Source organism: Colias eurytheme, chromosome 24, assembly GCF_061535395.1.
Source record: "Colias eurytheme isolate Ceu_HAF_F1 chromosome 24, ilColEury1 Martin Lab GWU primary, whole genome shotgun sequence".
NCBI classification, from domain to species: Eukaryota; Metazoa; Arthropoda; class Insecta; order Lepidoptera; family Pieridae; genus Colias; species Colias eurytheme.
In genome coordinates this window covers 2,876,498-2,891,269 of record NC_143003.1, presented here as the reverse complement: position 1 = coordinate 2,891,269, position 14,772 = coordinate 2,876,498, and the positions used below count along the sequence as shown (strand labels likewise).

At 38.4% G+C, this 14,772-nt stretch overlaps 1 protein-coding gene across 1 annotated transcript in view; it reads left to right on the top strand.

Moving 5' to 3' along the window:
- Window positions 1–14,772, top strand: part of LOC149897900 (uncharacterized) — a 169,746-nt gene that overhangs the window by 101,545 nt on the left and 53,429 nt on the right. The window contains exons 3-17 of the mRNA XM_090115811.1: window positions 2,015–2,117; window positions 2,429–2,622; window positions 3,140–3,295; window positions 3,667–3,868; window positions 4,450–4,574; window positions 4,919–5,065; window positions 5,410–5,539; window positions 7,081–7,280; window positions 7,617–7,770; window positions 8,171–8,404; window positions 8,784–8,882; window positions 9,198–9,326; window positions 9,587–9,785; window positions 11,268–11,361; window positions 12,010–12,118. Of these exons, the coding sequence (XP_089971937.1) occupies window positions 2,015–2,117; window positions 2,429–2,622; window positions 3,140–3,295; window positions 3,667–3,868; window positions 4,450–4,574; window positions 4,919–5,065; window positions 5,410–5,539; window positions 7,081–7,280; window positions 7,617–7,770; window positions 8,171–8,404; window positions 8,784–8,882; window positions 9,198–9,326; window positions 9,587–9,785; window positions 11,268–11,361; window positions 12,010–12,118 (2,275 nt within the window). The remainder of the gene's footprint in view (window positions 1–2,014; window positions 2,118–2,428; window positions 2,623–3,139; window positions 3,296–3,666; window positions 3,869–4,449; window positions 4,575–4,918; window positions 5,066–5,409; window positions 5,540–7,080; window positions 7,281–7,616; window positions 7,771–8,170; window positions 8,405–8,783; window positions 8,883–9,197; window positions 9,327–9,586; window positions 9,786–11,267; window positions 11,362–12,009; window positions 12,119–14,772) is intronic.

The following is a 14,772-nucleotide window of genomic DNA, read 5'->3' as shown; positions in this document are numbered from 1 at the left end:
AGGTTACAGTACCTTTTTGAAACAACCCCAACACATTTTCACAGTTTAATACGCCACAACATATGGAGAATAGATTGTACAATTGTATATAAAACACAAATTAGAACACTGATAAATAGTATAAGAATATATAAACTACTGCTCTTTACTTTTTTTCGAAAAACACAAGTTAACACATTCAATCGTCAACATCAAATAACATATTTAAAAGGAACTGGTTGAATCATTAAATTAACAAAAATTTTCGACTACCCGCATTTTACTTGACATAATTTAGTTTTGACTTTTGACACTCTAACTTCGCATACGTCAGTACTGTTTTGAAATAATAAATAGTTATCGATAACCCAAACAAGCATTGATAACAAGCATATTTTTATTCCATTTCATATGCTATGCTACTAGGTACTTACATACAATTTTCATATTCATATTTCCTCTTTTTCACATAGTATCTGTTTGTAAAAGATTAGCGGAGTTGATAAGAATACATAGTGTTCGTGTTCCAATAGAGATCGTATCTCTTTGCAATGCATTTGTGCTAATGTTTTGTTTGATTTATAATGCTGGTTTGTGTTTATAATGTAAATCGGTAAATGAGAGGGAAATTGCAAGGGAGAAAAATGATTTGATACGGTTTTTATGCGTTTATAATGGTACTAGCGGTCCTGTTCAGCCGTTCTCGAGTTTTGCGCTTACCAACACATTTTGCGATTCATTTTATACTATATAAGAGCTTTTAACATGGAAATCCCACAGGAACGGAAACTATGCGGGTTTTTCTTTGAAAACGCGGGTGAAGCCGCGGGTGCTAAGCTAGTAGGATATAATATCTAGACATATGGTAATAATGTTTTAAAACAACGTAGTTAAAATAAAATTTATTTATTTTATATTAATTCAATATTAAATTGAAAATAAAATTGTGTCAGATATTATTGCTTCCTAGTTGATGTCACATATTTATGCTTTGTGTGAGGAATCGATGCAAAATACAGAAATATAAAATTGTGTCAGATATTATTGCCACCTAGTTGATGTCACATATTTATGCCGTGAGAGGTTGTCACAATTATTTGCTGTACCTACATTTTCGTCACATAATTTTGATGCCACTTTATTATGCTGCCTACTAATGTCAGATATTTTTGCTGTATACGGGCAGACAGATATTTTTGCACATTGCCCCCTAGGCATGTATTATTGCTCGTGACTGTTCACTGTACATGAATCCATAGGCTCAATTTATTAAATTAAGATTTTGAGGCAGCAACAGTCGCAAAAAAGTTCAGCGAGTTCAACAAGAGGAAACAATCCAGAAACTTCAAAACCCATAACACAACACAGGTGTCATTTATAGTGCAAGGGAAGTATTGTTATTAATGGTAAACGTCCTTGGGCAAAATTACATGTTCCGTCCAACGTAACGACGGTTAGATACTACCCGTTCTATATATAACTGTATGCAAAGACAGGATCAATGAAAAGGGTTAAACGATTGTAATTGGGTTAAGTCAAGTTTGAAAATATAGGCCTGAACTTGTAGGAGGCTTATGTCTGCAGAGAGAACTAAAATAATTATGATGATGCACATGGGAATCGAATCGTTGGGTAATCCTGTAGCAATTTCTATGTAGAGAATAACTTTCATCCTGAAAATCAGTTTGTAATGATTAAAGAGATGAAGAAAAAGGCTATTTATAACATGAGGAAGTTAGTTTGGTGCTAGGTCCTAAGAATTTTACGTCGCAACAAAAAGTATTGCTAAATAAAAATGAATAAGACAAAAAACATTGATTGATTGTATTGAATGCAACAATTGCATCACGCCTTATTTGTCTCTTTAACACTGGAAGAAGTGACAAAAAAATGTGCAAAGTGTGGACAAAATGAAAAAAAAAAACGTACGTCATTTTTATTGATCATTGTTTCTTTCAAAAGGAAATACTACAAGATGATCGGCGAAAAACTTTTATACTTTTCATTTCATTTAATGTTATTCTCTTAATTTCAGAATGGATTAAACGCTCTACATTTAGCCGCAAAAGATGGACACATTTCAGTAGTAGAAGAACTACTGAAACGCGGTTCTATCGTCGACGCATCGACAAAGAAAGGTAACATTTAATTACAAAAAAGAAAAACTATTTAGTTGATGAATTGATACTGTTATGTTGAAACAGCTATTGAATTTTGAAATGTACACATGGAAAAACATGTTACTCGAATGTTAATTAATCAACCATATTTGCATGAAGTTCGAAACTGAAATTGACTACAATGATTTACTTTACACAATGCTACAAAAACATTTATTTACGTAACCTCAAATTTTCGGCGAACTTTAATTATTTGCACAGTCGTATTAAGACTTTTATAGCATCATCATTTTAACTGTATAACTTAATTTAATCATTAACTTTTTCAGGCAACACAGCCCTCCACATAGCATGTCTAGCTGGCCAGGAGTCAGTTGCCCGAGCGCTGCTCGCGGCCGGCGCGAAGGCAGACGCTCAATCGGCGGCGGGCTTCACGCCGTTATATATGGCCGCGCAGGAGAACCACGCGGGCTGCGTGAAGATGCTGCTGGCGGCGGGGGCCAGCCAGACACTTGCGACAGAGGTATGTAGCAACAGGGTTTATGGTACAGCTCTACATATACCATGGCAGGTCGAACACTGCTTGGTCCAATATGTATACGAGACAAGATAGATAGATATGCTAAACAAGTTTCTGGAAGATTTTTTGCCGTGAGCAGTGAGAAGGTCCTGCTGGTTACGGCCAGTATACTTTTCCGTATGATTTTGTTACTTTTACAGTCATATCTTTGCTACAGAGATATTGCACAGTCTTCGTAATGTGTTAAAAGATATTGGCTTGTAGCGACTGTACACATTTTTCCGTACCAAGTTTTTGCTCCTTTGTTGGAAAACGTATTTCTTTCATTTGGTTAAATTAATAAATAACTTCCGAATAGATCTCTAAGAGCTATTACGCACTGTCGACCGCTAACATTGAGAGACACCACCCAAAAAAAAAAAAAAAAAAAACTGTCGACCAGTCGCCGGCGACTCAGTCGCCGGCGACTGGTCGACAGTGCGTAATAGCTCTACTGTCATGTTATCGTTTTGTCTTCTAGGATGGATTCACACCGCTAGCAGTAGCGATGCAACAAGGACACGACCGCGTGGTTGCAGAACTGCTCGAATCCGACACACGTGGTAAAGTGCGACTACCCGCACTGCACATTGCCGCTAAGAAAAACGACGTAAAAGCCGCTACGCTTTTACTAGAGGTACGTAGCTTTTTATGATAAAAAGGGATTAGAATAGACATTTTTAACTATTATAAACAACCGTTTAAGTCTATGTATTATAATTTTTTTACGTGTTACATAGACTGAATCAATGAGAAAGAATCTGACTTCTACTTTAACAGTTATAAATAGATCGCAAGTCAGACTTGCTCTATAAAGTTACATATTTTAAGCTATTGCATAGCTTCTATCGCGGGCCTTGAGCGCGGGGACCGAATCCAGAAATTCCGTAACGAAAAAACCTCACGCTCCCCACTCCGACGGGCACGGAGGTGTGGCTTGAAGGCATGCTATGCAATAGCTTTACCGCGGCAGTCCCCGAGTGCCACACGTCTTTTTATTAATTTCAGAACGAACACAACCCGGACGCGTGCTCCAAGTCCGGTTTCACGCCCCTCCACATAGCAGCGCACTACGGGAACGTGGGCGTGGCCAAAGCGTTGCTCTGTGCCGGCGCGGACGCGGGCCGCGCGGCAAAGCACAACATCACGCCGCTGCACGTGGCGAGCAAGTGGGGGCAGCTGGCCATGGTCGACCTGCTGGTCGAGAATGGTGAGTGTGCAGTGCGGCACTTGGGACACCTCGGCACGTGTCGAAGCCAAAGTTATGCGAAATTATACGACATACGTAAAAAGTTAACTTTTAAACTGTTTATCTGGGTAATCAGTACGTTACACAGAAATACAGACACGCACGCACGAACATACACACGCACGCACGCACGCACACTAAACACTTTTACTTTGATTCCCAATATTACAAATACATCTTTACAACAACTTCGCAATATTCCATCCATAATCTTTTCGAGGGAAACACCTGGTTTCCATTATCAACAGGAAACCACATATAATCAATATAGATTATAAAGTCAACAGAGGGGCTAGTGTGAGTTTGATCGAGTACGAAACGTTACTATCGCGTCTGCGTCACAGCGAAATTTGTATGGGGAATCAAAGCTTCCCCATACGTCCGCTAGGGGCGCTGTTCGATTTCCCATACTCACAGATCTAGTACAACAGATCTGTGCCCATACTAATTCGGCTGTGACGCAGACGCGATAGTAACGTTTCGTACTCGATCAAACTCACACTAGGGGTACCGATCATTTAAATGATACATTTAAATTACAGGTGCAAATATAGCAGCAGTGACGCGAGATGGCTTGACGCCATTGCACTGCGCGGCTCGTTCCGGGCATAGCAATGTGGTGTCGAGGTTGTTGCAGCATGGTGCACCGATTACTAGTAAAACTAAGGTAAAATATTAAGTAACTTGAAAGTAATTCTTAAAATATTTGCTCTTTAAATTATAGTACTTGCTTAAAAGGTAATAAATAAAATTGTGATTTATTTGACTTATAAGTTTAAAGAATTCTTCAGAGGCTTTTTCGGTGGATATTTTTTCGTGATTTCCACCGTATGGAAGTATCTTCAACAATTATAATAATTCTCGAAAATTATAAGTAGCATTTTCTATAAATTCTGCCAGCTCAACCTACTTATATTAAAATTTCTTTAATTTACTATCTACCCACATTTATAGATAAAAAAAACTTTTTTTTTCAAAAATATTGTCACTTACAAAAAATAATATTTCCAGAATGGTCTAACCCCCCTCCACATGTCAGTACAAGGGGAGCACGTAGAAACTGCGAAAGTGCTGCTCACAGAGGGCGCTCCCATCGATGACGTCACCGTTGATTATCTTACTGCGTTGCATGTGGCTGCACATTGTGGTCATGTTAGAGTAAGTTCGAAGATATGTTTTGTCATAAGAATTTCAAAGAGAAGCTATGTCATTATTATTCTAATAGCAGATTTAGATTGATGTAATTTTTTTTATGTTGTAATATATAATGTTATCTCAAAGCAATTTTCGCTTTTATCATAGTTTGGTTATAACATATTCTGTTAGAAACAATCACCTTCGACGAGATCTTTTTATAAATGGTCATTCGTCGTCGTTAACAATAACCACCTTTTATGTCATTATCCTCTATAGATAGAGAATGAATAAAGCAACAAGTGTATGTTTTTTTTTTTTATTCTGTAATTATTTTTGGAAGATAATAATAATTATATTAATTTCAGGTCGCAAAACTTCTGCTGGACAGAAATGCGGACGCTAACGCGCGCGCTCTGAACGGTTTCACGCCACTACACATCGCTTGTAAGAAGAATCGGCTCAAAGTTGTCGAACTGTTGCTCAAATATGGTGCTAGTGAGTATTACATTATTTAAAATAAAAAAATAAAAAAATATTTATTGACAAAAATCGTACGGTACAATATTTAGATGATCCACTGACTACCGAACTAGTTAAAAACTGTGTTTCGGTTGTCGGTGGTATTTATTTTAAAAGTTTATAATTTTGTAGTTATAAAAGAAGTGCACATTTGGTGTTAACGATTTTTTGTCGCGGTCCGTAATTTCATTAAAATAATCGATTGATTATTTATTTCAGCCATGTCTACTTATTCTAGTGTCTATGCCTGGGAAATGTCTGGAAAATATCCGGAAAATGCGTGGAAATTTCCGGAAAAACCGTGGAAAATGCCTGGAAAATCCTTGGAAAATGCCTGGAAAATATCCGGAAAATGCGTGAAAATGTCCGGAAAATATCTGGAAAATGCGTGAAAAAGTCCGGAAGATATCCGGAAAATGCGTGAAAATGTCCGGAAAATATCTGGAAAATGCGTGAAAATGTCCGGAAAATGCGTGAAAATGTCCGGGAGAAGCGTGGAAAATGCTCGGAAAATCCCCGGAAAATGCCTGGGAAATTCCCGGAAAATAACCGGAAAATGTCTGGAAAATATCCGGAAAATGCGTGGAAATTTCCGGAAATACCGTGGAAAATGCCTGGAAAATCCTTGGAAAATGCCTGGAAAATATCCGGAAAATGCGTGAAAATGTCCGGAAAATGCGTGAAAATGTCCGGGAGAAGCGTGGAAAATAAGAATAAGAATAAGAATATCTTTATTGAAAAAGTAAAATAATACATTTAAAAATGCTCGGAAAATCCCCGGAAAATGCGTGAAAATGTCCGGGAGGAGCGTGGAAAATGCTCGGAAAATGCCTGGTAAATTCCCGGAAAATAACCGGAAAATGTCTGGAAAATATCCGGAAAATGCGTGGAAATTTCCGGAAAAACCGTGGAAAATGCCTGGAAAATCCTTGGGAAATGCCTGGAAAATATCCGGAAAATGCGTGAAAATGTCCGGGAGAAGCGTGGAAAATGCTCGGAAAATCCCCGGATAATGCCTGGGAAATTCCCGGAAAATAACCGGAAAATGTCTGGAAAATATCCGGAAAATGCGTGGAAATTTCCGGAAAAACCGTGGAAAATGCCTGGAAAATCCTTGGAAAATGCGTGAAAAGTCCGGAAAATATCCGGAAAATGCGTGAAAATATCCGGAAAATGCCACTTCAAATTTGCGAAGTAATTAAAGCAGAAAACCAAAAAAGAAAAAGAAAGCTAAAATCTTTCATATTAAATGTATATGGAATATTCATATTTCATACTTAATGTATGGGAGGGTTTAAAGATAATTTTTTTGATATTTCTCGATTTATTTTTAAAAATTTATTACGGCCATTTTACTCATTAGGTTAAGTACTTTCGATATCAGTTTAAAGTTTTTTGTTATCTGTAATACTTACGGAAAAATCGCCTGTGCACACTTAACGATTACACCCTGTATAGAGGTACTATTACTACAAGAACTTTAATGAATATTTTGATACCCAACTCGACTATTCCAGGTAAATCCTCAACCACAGAATCTGGTCTAACCCCCCTCCACGTGGCCTCGTTCATGGGCTGCATGAACATCGCACTAGTGTTAGTTGGTGCGGGTGCTGATGCTGATGCTGCTACCGCAAGAGGAGAAACTCCGCTCCATCTCGCGGCTAGAGCGCATCAGACGGATCTGGTGCGAGTTCTGTTGAGGAACAACGCTAAGGTAGGATGTCCTGGTTGAGTTATCAGAAATTACAGATGGAGACTACCACAAACCAAGGAATTATAATATGACATACATATTTCAGGAAGTGATAAGTATGATAAATAGTTCATGCGTAGAAATTAAAATTAACGCACATGAAACCGCGAGGCACAGCTGGTTAGCTTTGAAGTTCTTAGATATAGATAGTAAAAGGTAGTAAACTTTACTGGCTCATAATTTTGTATTAATATGTTGAGAAATGTTATTTACTGTAATGATGCAAGATTACGTAAAATAATTCCTGCAAAAAGTCACGTTCATAAGTCTAGTGATTAATAAGTAATATTCCTGCAGGTGGAAGCCCGTGCCCGCGAAGAACAAACTCCACTACACGTAGCAGCAAGATTAGGGCATGCTGATATTGCTGCACTGCTGCTGCAGCATGGTGCTGATGTTGCTGCAACCACCAAGGACAAGTACACGCCGCTGCATATTGCTGCTAAGGAAGGTAAGTACTTAAAGAAACAAAAATAATAATAATACTTTGGTACAAATGGCATTTTTCTAAATTTATGGTAAACATATTATGTAACTCTTTTATAAAAAAAAATACTGATTTTATCGAATTCATCAATCAACGTAGAAATGTTTATAAATTTGAGTAAAGTAAAATAAGTACTTTAGTTACAACACAACAAACAAACAAAATGTTTCGATGTATTAGCACTTAGAAATTAGAGACTTTAACGGATTTCAAACGCGATTTATACATTATATTATTGACCAAATGATATTTAAAAATCGCGTTAAATCAAACACAAGCAATGCTATGTATAAGCACTATGATGGTAATACATAAGCGAAAATAAAAAAATCAAATGTATAACTTATTCTTAACATCAAAACAGGCAAAGAAGAAGTAGCAGCAATTCTAATAGACCACAACGCGCCAATCGAAGCAGAAACGCGTAAAGGCTTCACTCCACTACACCTAGCCGCTAAATACGGTGACATGGGTGTTGCCAGGCTATTACTAGCTAGAGGAGCTCAACCTGATGCGCCTGGCAAGAGCCATATTACTCCCTTGCATATGGCAACGTATTATGGACATCCGGATATCGCTCTGCTTTTGCTGGATAAAGGTTTGTTAAGTGTTTGTTTTATTGTAAACGTAGTTTGACTTGTAAGGTCGAAGAAGAAGGCTAGTTGAAAGATTTTCAAGTTTAACTATTGTAAATATTGCAAGTCTTAAAAAAAAATTGAATCATAAGTGTGATATATTTGCTAGTTCGTTATCAACATGTTTCGTATGATCATAAATCACTGTTAGATATTTTCACGATACCAACTTCATTTTTGATGAAATTGTGAATTTTACTTATTTAGTAATATCTGATAATCATTTCAATTTCACTTCATTATCACAGAATAAACTCACTTGTTACGTATCCTTTTCGTAGACTATTATTGAAAGTGCTAGAATTAAAGATTAGTCAAAGTATAATTGCTATTTCTAAACAGGTGCATCACCACATTCACTGGCTAAGAACGGTCATTCCGCTCTTCACATCGCGTGTAGACACAATCATCCAGATATCGCGTTTGCGCTACTTGAACATGGTTTGTATTATTGTTAGAATATAAATAAAATGTGGGACCAAGCATTGAACCCTGTGGGGTGCCAAGTTAATAAATTTTTATAATTTTTCATTTTATTGTCAAATAGTTGGTTTATTTAAATTAATTGTTGAGTAGTTATTGTATTTTATTGTTGGGTAGTTTTCTTTAGCTAATTCAAATCTTTTATTTATAAAAAAGCAAAATACGTACCATAGGAACAGTGTCTAATGCTGTGTTCAATTCAATGTAATTTGTTTTATAAGATTTTAGATTTGATGAGTGGTAAGAACTAATTTATTGTTTAAATTAAATTAGATGCGGATCCCAGTGTGAAGTCAAAGGCTGGGTTCACACCATTGCACATGGCGGCGCAAGAGGGTCACGAGGACTGCGTCGAAATGCTTATCGAGAGAGGAGCTGATGTCAATGTTCCGGCTAGCAACGGTTAGTGTTTTGTAGATGTTTATGAATATGAAGTTTAAAATAAAAATAAATTTTACTTAGTTGATTTAATTTTGCAAAGGGTGAATTTTTTTGTTTTGATTTTTTTATAATGCGCAGTTGGATGAAATGAAATTGAATGGTATACTTGAGCCATATTAAATGCATTTTTTTAGCAAACTAAATTATTTTTACATATATTTTGTTTTTTTTTTCAAATGTGTGTATTGTTCGACGTTTTACCGTCACGTGCGCATGCGCAGGTCTGACGGCGGTGCACCTGGCGGCGGCGGAGGGGCGCGGGGCCGTGCTGCGCGCGCTGCTGGCGGCCGGCGGGCGCTGTGCGGCGCGCACGCGCGACGGGTACACGCCGCTGCACGCGGCCGCGCACCACGGCCACCTGGCCGCCGCGCGCGCGCTGCTGGACGCGGGCGCGGACGTGACCGCGCGCGCGCAGCACGGGTGAGACACTAACACGCGCGACGGGTACACGCCGCTGCACGCGGCCGCGCACCACGGCCACCTGGCCGCCGCGCGCGCGCTGCTGGACGCGGGCGCGGACGTGACCGCGCGCGCGCAGCACGGGTGAGACACTAACACGCGCGACGGGTACACGCCGCTGCACGCGGCCGCGCACCACGGCCACCTGGCCGCCGCGCGCGCGCTGCTGGACGCGGGCGCGGACGTGACCGCGCGCGCGCAGCACGGGTGAGACACTAACACGCGCGACGGGTACACGCCGCTGCACGCGGCCGCGCACCACGGCCACCTGGCCGCCGCGCGCGCGCTGCTGGACGCGGGCGCGGACGTGACCGCGCGCGCGCAGCACGGGTGAGACACTAACACGCGCGACGGGTACACGCCGCTGCACGCGGCCGCGCACCACGGCCACCTGGCCGCCGCGCGCGCGCTGCTGGACGCGGGCGCGGACGTGACCGCGCGCGCGCAGCACGGGTGAGACACTAACACGCGCGACGGGTACACGCCGCTGCACGCGGCCGCGCACCACGGCCACCTGGCCGCCGCGCGCGCGCTGCTGGACGCGGGCGCGGACGTGACCGCGCGCGCGCAGCACGGGTGAGACACTAACACGCGCGACGGGTACACGCCGCTGCACGCGGCCGCGCACCACGGCCACCTGGCCGCCGCGCGCGCGCTGCTGGACGCGGGCGCGGACGTGACCGCGCGCGCGCAGCACGGGTGAGACACTAACACGCGCGACGGGTACACGCCGCTGTTGCGTGAAAACGCAGTAACGCGCGTACTTGCGGTAGTGCAAATGAAAGAAAGAAAGAAAGAAAATCATTTTTATTAGGTACACCACATAGAACATAAATATAACAAAATTAAAAAAAATAACACGTAAAAAAATAAAGACTAAACAAACCTGCATCATGTGCAAATTTTACGCACTCACGCGCATAGTTGCGTTTTATGGTTTTCTATAGAACAGATTTCAAATGGATACAATCAACACACACTCACACGCCACGCTGCGTGTTGCGTGGTAATGTGATAATTGTCTTACTGCTGTGCCAGTGGATTCGACGCAGTGCTGCGCATACGACAGCTACGACGCTGTCTGCTGCCCTATATATGTTTTTAACCGACTTCAAAAAAAAGGAGGAGGTTATCAATTCAGCCGGTATATTTTTTTTTTATGTATGTACACCGATTACTCCAAGGTTTCTGAACCAATTTACGTGATTTTTTTTGTTCGATGCGGGATGGTGTCGAATTGGTCCCATAAAAATTTTTTACTCACTGAAAAGCTTTTCACTGCGTTGCGTTGTATTTTAAAAAAACGCAGTCGAAACTCAACTCACCGAAAAACACTGCCAACTGGACACGTGGGCAGAGTTTTGTAAAATTATGTGTCTAGTTCCTTTCTGTAATGTTCAAATTAAAAAATATTTTATTCTAATACATTTTTATGTTTTTCAGATTCACACCGCTTCACCAAGCGGCGCAACAAGGCCACACCCTTATAATTCAACTACTGTTGAAGAGTAACGCTGACCCTAACGCACTGTCTGCGGTAAGATATTACTTCAAAAAAATAATTAATTATGTGAAAAAGTATTAACTATGATGAATTGTTATTTTTTATGTATTTTATTTTTGATGAAAAATGAATAAATATTGAAAGATGAATTTGAATACAATATATCCCGCAGTACAATGCGCACAAGAATTTTCTCTAAAGATTCTCATATTATTTTAAATCTCAAACCATATAAACATCATAGGTTGAGTTTTTGGACAAGAGTTTTTATTTTGCTCTGCCATATTCATAAACAAAATTTGCCTTAAGTATTTTTCTTATAATAAAACTATTATTTACTAGATATCCGCCCGCGGCTTCGCCCGCGTTTTCAAAGGAAAACCCGCATAGTTCCCGTTCTCGTGGGATTTCCGGGATAAAACCTACCCTATGTGTTAATCCAAGTTACCTTCTATATGTGTGCTAAATTTCATTGTAATCGGTTTAGTAGTTTTTACGTGAAAGAGTAACAAACATCCATACAAACTTTCGCCTTTATAATATTAATAGGATCTCCAACCATAAAACATCATAGGTTGAGTTTTTGGACAAGAGATTATATTTTGCTCTGCCATATTCATAAACATTTGCCTTAACATTGTATTTTTCTTATAATAAAACTATTATTTATATAAACAACAGAACGGACAGACAGCATGCGCGATCGCAGATCGTTTGGGCTACATCAGCGCTGTGGAGGCGTTGCGACCGCTCACTGAGAACACGCTTAGCCAAGCTGTGGGTGACACTGGTAAGTTATTTTTTAATTTATTTTTATTATGCTAAGATATTATTTTCGATAATAATGTGTGAGGAATTGTGGGACAAATTAGTTATGAGTTGTAATAATGCGGGTGACAGATTTTATGTTTAGAGATTCGGTTTTTTGAAGAATTAATTTATAAAAAAACGCCACTTCGGAAACTAACATATTCAAGAAAAAAAAAGAGATCAAAGATACTATACACATTACTTTGTTATAAAATATTTATTTTTATGCACTTTAAAATTACGTCAGTGTGGTGTATTATAATCAAAACATTGTAAACGTCCTGTGTCCCTTCATTGGGAACAATTAATATAGTCTATAGAATGATAATTTATCAATTATAAGCTTGACATAATTTTGTCAAAGCAGCGTTGCAAGATTACCATAATATTTGACAGAAGTTCAAAACCGAATTTCTTTTATTTAAGTGAAAATAAACGCTAAGGTATTGCGTCTGCTCATATCTTTGATCTAAATACAGCTCAACTAAATTTAATAGTATCCGCCAACCGTGCATAAATTCAAAACTGGATACCCGCCAACTAGGTACTCTAGACCGAATAATATTTCATGTATTTACATATTATTTGACGGAAAAATCATCCCTATTTACAAAGGTATAAGACTCATAATCGTATGGCAGTTTTAGTAATTAGTTTGAGTAAACGACATTGCCATAGCCCTGTATTTATCATAGTGGTTCAATAATTGATTAAACAAATCGATTTGTGGAAACTTGTAGTTGATAGTTATTGCAGTTTTCTTTAGTTTTTAGTCAAAATTTACTTAAATCACAATGAGCAGAAATTCTGCAAAGAAACGCAAACGTCAATGAATTAAAAATTAAATGTTGTATCAAACAGAGTTAACCTTTTACAGTTTTTCAATAGCAAGCACGTTAGATAGATCTTTTTTCTATTATTAACGTTATGGTTTTTTGAGAAAATTACTTTTGAATGAATCAGGCTATCTTGTCTAGAATAGTTTATGATTAACAGCAATCAAAGGTAGAATTCAAAACGTTTGCTTTGAAAATTGTTCTTTATGGACCTGCCCCCCTAGTCAAGTGGCTTTCTGTTGGCGTAGCGTTCAATAGAATAGACTACGAATGTATGAGATTGACGTAACCTGTAGATACGTTTATCTACAGCCTACGTCAATCTCATACATTCGTAGTCTATTCTATTGAACGCTACGCTAACAGAAAGCCACTTGACTAGGGGGGCTGATACTTCCAACTTTTATCATTTTTGCAATATTTTTATTGATTCCACTCAACATTTACACTAAAATAATTCTAGTTTTATAGCCGGCCTCTATACATATAATGCTACCAAATGACATGACCTTGTTTTGTCTAACGTCCAGTATTTCTGGACGGCTATCTTAAGAGGACTGTTTACAATTGCAGAATGACTCATTCATGCAGCGTCATTCTTGCTCGATGATTTTCCTTTATTTATTCATGAATGTAGAAATAGATTTATAGATTGAAAAGCTTAAAGAAACAGTTCAATTCTAAGACATTTAAAGGGATGAAAAACTGAAAGGAATAGCTTGACACTAACATGTTATTTAAGTTAGATAATACGTTGTCAAAGCTCAACAATGATTATAAGAAAGTCAGGTAATTGCCTGACTCGTATCGACAAGCGAGATTTAATCTGTTTTATGAAAGAGATGAAGCACGGGTAATTAACGGCAGTTGCCTGCAGTTGCCGTTGTTTTAAATTCAATATGCTTGATATAATCTGTCTCCTTTTGATATATCATTAGTTTAATTAGATCTTAATTACTTGTGAAATATAATTAAGTACATTAAACGTATACTTCCTTTGATCTTGAGCCAATACTAGTGCTTAGTTTAATTTATGATGGATATGGCATAATATGGAATAAAGATACAAGTTTCCGGAACCGTGATTCCTGCTTGTAATAATTATATCTGTGCTTCTTATTATGTAAAAGTTTCTTTCAAAGTGCTTTTAATAGAAGAATAGCAAAATGAATATAATATTGAATTATAATCGGGTATTAAGACCCTAAGTAAGTCCCATTATAATAATTTTTCAGGAATTAAAAAAAAGATTTATCCCGAATCTTCATTCAAAAAATATTTACAATTTAAAATTGCGTACCACACACGAGCAAACAAGAATTTTAAAGTTGATCCTTTACTGTCAATAAAGAACAATGTTCCTTGACCCAATGGGCCAATTATTATCAAAGCCTTGCTATTGGAAACCTATAACAAGAAACAACATAATATAAATATGAAACCAAAATGACCCACATACAAAGAACTCATCATGCAAACAAATTGTGCATTGTAAGCAAATATCATCCTACAATACATCGTTACATAATATATGGATGTATTGTCTTCGCTACCCGATATTGGCTAATAGTTACATGTAAATTGAGTCGGTACTTATTATTTTTTGTGTTGTGTGTGTGTGTGTGTGTGTGTAATTATAGATATTTTTTGAGGATTCTTTGTTGTTTTTAATGGATATGCATTTTTGGGTACTAAAAGTATATGGAAAATGTTGTTCATCTGCTGATGGTGGCTATGATTTTTGTTTTTTAGGGACCTTTTTTATAATTTATTTTTTTATTAATGAGCGATGATTTGT